This window comes from Merops nubicus, unplaced genomic scaffold (assembly GCF_000691845.1).
Source record: "Merops nubicus isolate BGI_N331 unplaced genomic scaffold, ASM69184v1 scaffold20696, whole genome shotgun sequence".
Lineage (NCBI taxonomy): Eukaryota > Metazoa > Chordata > Aves > Coraciiformes > Meropidae > Merops > Merops nubicus.
Window position 1 is genome coordinate 1 of NW_008617191.1, and position 4,884 is coordinate 4,884.

At 54.1% G+C, this 4,884-nt stretch overlaps 1 protein-coding gene across 5 annotated transcripts; it reads left to right on the forward strand.

Moving 5' to 3' along the window:
- The first annotated feature begins 6 nt into the window (after positions 1 to 6).
- Positions 7 to 3,410, forward strand: LOC103775609 (actin, cytoplasmic 1). Of its 5 annotated transcripts, none has more exons than XM_008943073.1 (6): positions 7 to 179; positions 491 to 730; positions 1,263 to 1,574; positions 1,661 to 1,787; positions 2,112 to 2,293; positions 2,656 to 3,410. In XM_008943073.1, the coding sequence occupies exons 1-6, from the start codon at positions 57 to 59 to the stop codon at positions 2,797 to 2,799; spliced, it is 1,128 nt and encodes a 375-aa protein (XP_008941321.1). In that variant the 5' UTR covers positions 7 to 56; the 3' UTR covers positions 2,800 to 3,410. The 5 variants fall into 5 exon arrangements, with proteins under 5 accessions (XP_008941321.1, XP_008941322.1, XP_008941323.1 ...); XM_008943074.1 differs by having other exon boundaries at positions 1,263 to 1,568; positions 1,658 to 1,787; XM_008943075.1 differs by having other exon boundaries at positions 1,263 to 1,568.
- The last annotated feature ends 1,474 nt before the right edge of the window (positions 3,411 to 4,884 follow it).

The window sequence follows — 4,884 nt, forward strand, 5'->3', positions numbered from 1 at the left end:
GGCCGCTGCGGGCCCCGCCGCGCTCACGTCCCCTCGCTCTCCTCCCGCAGCCAGCCATGGATGATGATATCGCCGCGCTCGTCGTTGACAATGGTTCCGGTATGTGCAAGGCCGGTTTCGCCGGGGACGATGCTCCCCGCGCCGTCTTCCCCTCCATCGTGGGTCGCCCCAGACATCAGGTAGGTGGGGTGGGGTGCCTGTTGTTGGACAAAAGGAGAGGGGTTTTTTGGGGGAGGCGGTTGATCTAGAGGCATTAAGCTTTAAGAAGCCCTTTTATTTGGCTTTATAACCCAAAAGGCTTCTACATAGCAGCCCGACTGCTGGGGAATGCAGTCTCCTATGGAGCTGTTGTTGGAGCAGTTGGCTGAAGACCTTTCTTGATAAGGGGGGGACAGTAATCGGAGATCCAGCTTTGGGGGTGGGAAGCAGGCTGGCCACCCAGCAGGGCTTGCACTTCAGCTGTACTTACCACTTGTTCTTTGTTGTGCAGGGTGTGATGGTTGGTATGGGCCAGAAAGACAGCTATGTTGGGGATGAAGCCCAGAGCAAAAGAGGTATCCTGACCCTGAAGTACCCCATTGAACACGGTATTGTCACCAACTGGGATGACATGGAGAAGATCTGGCACCACACTTTCTACAATGAGCTGAGAGTAGCCCCTGAGGAGCACCCTGTGCTGCTCACAGAGGCTCCCCTGAACCCCAAAGCCAACAGAGAGAAGATGACACAGGTGGGTAAAACCCTGGAGCTCAGAGCTCCAGCAGATGCTGCTGCAGGCCAGCTCTCCTCTTTCGTGTTGTCCTCTCTCCTCCTTCACCACTATTCTCCCTTTTTGCCATCTTTACAGGGTTTTCCTTTCCTGACCTGAGTCTCCTCTTTGCTGGACCTTGACAGGTTTTGTTTGCTCTTCTAAGCTGGCTTTACTCTGAGACTGACCTGGCAACTTGGTTAACTGCTGTTTCTGACTAGAGACACTAATCCATTTACCAGCCTTGAGTGACTGTACTGTAGTTCCTTGGCATTTGCTTCGTTCCTTGCTGTGACACGTGGATGGGTCTGTCTGTGGTGGTGGTGCCCCTGCTCAGGCTCTGACCTGGCAGGTGTGGGTGGAGACCAGGCAAGATAAGCATGGACTTTGAGGGGGAGTGAAGTCTCTTATCTAGGGACAAAAGTAAAACCACTTGCATGGACTTGGCCTAGGCCTGTGGCGAGAGCCTTGATTTTTGCTGTTGACTCAACTTATTTTTGTTTTCTCTCCCTAGATCATGTTTGAGACCTTCAACACCCCAGCCATGTATGTAGCCATCCAGGCTGTGCTGTCCCTGTACGCCTCTGGTCGTACCACTGGTATTGTGATGGACTCTGGTGATGGTGTTACCCACACTGTGCCCATCTACGAAGGCTATGCCCTCCCCCACGCCATCCTCCGTCTGGATCTGGCTGGCCGTGACCTGACGGACTACCTCATGAAGATCCTGACAGAGAGAGGCTACAGCTTCACCACCACGGCCGAAAGGGAAATCGTCCGGGACATCAAGGAGAAGCTCTGCTACGTCGCCCTGGATTTTGCGCAGGCTACAGCTTCACCACCACAGCCGAGAGGGAAATCGTGCGTGACATCAAGGAGAAGCTGTGCTATGTCGCCCTGGATTTTGAGCAGGAGATGGCCACAGCTGCCTCTAGCTCTTCCCTGGAGAAGAGCTACGAACTCCCTGATGGCCAGGTCATCACCATTGGCAATGAGAGGTTCAGGTGCCCCGAGGCCCTCTTCCAGCCATCTTTCTTGGGTAAGTCCTGCTCTTCTTGGATACCATGTGCCCCTCAGTGGTGTTTTCTGGAAAGGATGGCCTGGAGACCATGGCAGCCAGTTCCTGTATAATTGGTGGTCCACAGCAAGGTCTGTGCTGCCACACCAGTTAGCTTCTGTTTACAGCCTCAAGCTGTTTGTTTGGAGGGACTTAGACTCAACCTGCTGTTCTGACATCCCGTCAGAGCCATGGCTTTGTGTAGTGCCTTCCTGCTTGAAGGGGCTCCTAGTCTCTTGGTTGCTCTTTAGGCTTCCTTGGCTGTGGCTGAGCCCTTGTTGACTTGACACTGCTTCTTCCTCACAGGTATGGAGTCCTGTGGTATCCATGAAACCACCTTCAACTCCATCATGAAGTGCGACGTGGACATCCGTAAGGACCTGTATGCCAACACAGTGCTGTCTGGTGGCACCACAATGTACCCTGGCATTGCTGACAGGATGCAGAAGGAGATCACAGCCCTGGCACCCAGCACAATGAAAATCAAGGTAGGATGGAGTCAGGGGAACCTCCCAGCACCCCTGTTACTGCTGAAGTGCAGAGCGGGTTGAGGGGGCAAGGTAAATTCTGTTAGGGAAGATGGAAGCTGTACTGCTAGCTCTAGTGCAGCCTCAACAGCCTTGCTGTGGAGAAGATGGCACCCTCCCAACCCTGTGAATAATGGGATTAGTGTAAATGCTGGTGGCACAGCAGGGACGAGGGAGGTGGGGGTGTGAGGTTGTGTCTTAAGCCTGTTTGGACTTGGCCAAGGCTGGAGAGGGGAACTGGGCAGCTGGGGCTGGCAGGGCTGCGCGTGGGTGGGGAGCATGCTGTGACACCCCGTGTCTGACCCCTTCCTGTTCTCCTGCAGATCATTGCCCCACCTGAGCGCAAGTACTCTGTCTGGATCGGAGGCTCCATCCTGGCCTCCCTGTCCACCTTCCAGCAGATGTGGATCAGCAAGCAGGAGTACGACGAATCCGGACCCTCCATTGTCCACCGCAAATGCTTCTAAACCGGACTGTTACCAACACCCACACCCTTGTGATGAAAAGAAACCCATAAATGCGCATAAAACCAGACGAGATTGGCATGGCTTTAGTTGTTTTTTTTTTGGCGCTTGACTCAGGATTTAAAAACTGGAACGGTGAAGGTGTCAGCAACAGTCTTAAAACGAAACGTGTCGGAGCGAACGCCCCCAAAGTTCTACAATGCATCTGAGGACTTTGATTGTACATTTGTTTTTTTTTTTAATAGTCATTCCAAATATTGTTCTAGAGCATTGTTACAGGAAGTTACTCGCCTCTGTGAAGGCAGCAGCCCAGCTCGGAGGGAGCCGATGCCAGTTACTGGTGTTATAACTGCTTGTCTGTAAATTATGTAACCCAACAAGTGTCTTTTTGTATCTTTCCGCCTTAAAAACAAAACACACTTGATCCTTTTTTTTTTTTTTCTTTGATCTGTCAAGCGAGCAGGCTTGTGTTCCCCAGTGATAGATGTGAATGAAGGCTTTACAGTCCCCCGCAGGGTCTAGGAGAAGCGGTGCCAGTACGTGGGGGAGGGAGGGGCTACCTGTACACTGACTTAAGACCAGTTCAAATAAAAGTGCACACCATAGAGGCTTGACTGGTGTTGAGTGGTTTTTTTTTTCTTCCTTCCTTCCATGCTGCTGCTTGACGGTTACTCTGGGCTCTGATCTATCCTTGCCAGGTTGCCCAGCACAGCTATCTGGCTGTGGGTGGGTGCTGCTGCTCCTGGGGGCTGTTGGTGTCCCAGCCAGATGGCTCATGGTGATATGGGGGGGAAGAGCTGAACCTGCTAAACCTGCAGGTCTCCAAGGCTGCCCTGGGCTGGAGCTCTTCAGATACTGCTGGTGTGTGCAGTAGGGAGCTGGTTGAGGAGCTGAGCTTCCCAGAGTTCCAGCTACACATCCTGAGATGGGTCTCCTTAGCAATGCAGTTAAAATAGTGCTGGCCTGGAAAGGGGGGGTGGTGGTGGCACCACAAGCATCCTGTCGAGGCTCTTTGGGCTAGCCTGAGGTCCATGGCCTGTGGGACAGTCTGTTCTCCCTGCACTGGGTGCCTAAGCTTGTCTGTTTTGCTCCCAGTTCCTCCCCAGAGGCAGGCCTGGGTTCAGGCTGGGAGACTCATTCCCTGGCAGACCTTGCTGGGTGGAGCAGCTTTCAGGTGAAAGTGAGAGAAAGTCTTTTGTGAAGTGGAAGGAAAACCTGACTTCAGAGAGCAGGGCCAGTAGCTGTTACCCACGGCTGGGCAGGGGTGGGGCTGGGAAAAGGGTGTGGGGAGGGAGGAAGCTCTTGCATGGTGACACCTACAGCTCCAGGACTTGCTGTGGGCAGTGCTGGTACCTGTCTCTAGCCCAGCCTCTGCCAGGAAGGAGGTTTCCACAGCTTCTTGGCTTTGTCCCTGTCTTCCAAGCTTATGAACCCTCTGTGAAGCTTCAGCCTTGTTCAATTGATCCAATTCTCCAGCTTGACAGAAAGGAACCTTCACAAAGCTGTGCTGGGAGATGAGACCTTGTTGGGCACAGCAAAGCCTGGGAGCCCCAGGAGCTGAGCTACTGCTGTGGAAGGAAGGAGGTGAAGAGCAAGACTGCCAGGTCAGGGACCAGGGAAAGCAAAGCCAGGTAGTGACTGCGTGTTGCCAGACCTCGGAGCCTCGCCTGCAGGCTTCCCAAGGCTCCTCCAACCCGCCTGCCTTTGAAGAGCTAATGGCTGTGATTGTGTCACCGCTCCCAGCAGATGAAAGGCAGGGAACAGGCTCCATTGGCTCTTTAATCCTCTGCCTGGCCTCGTCGTGCTGTGTTCAGGGTGGACCTGCCGGTTTCTGCCCTTCATCTCCCCAGCCTGGCTCCTGGCTGCAGCAGGAGCCTGGCAGGGCCGTAGGTGCAGACACTGGGCTGGGCGGATGAGTTACTGGAAGCACCAGTTTGCAACAGGGAAGGTGAAACGGGTTGGAGCAAAGCTCAAACTGGGCTTATAACCTGAGGCCTTGGGGAAACAGGGTGAGGAGGAGGCGGCAGCAGCTCGTGGGGAGGGAGCCGGTGGGAGCGGGGCAGGAAGGATGGACGGAGGCAAAAAGAT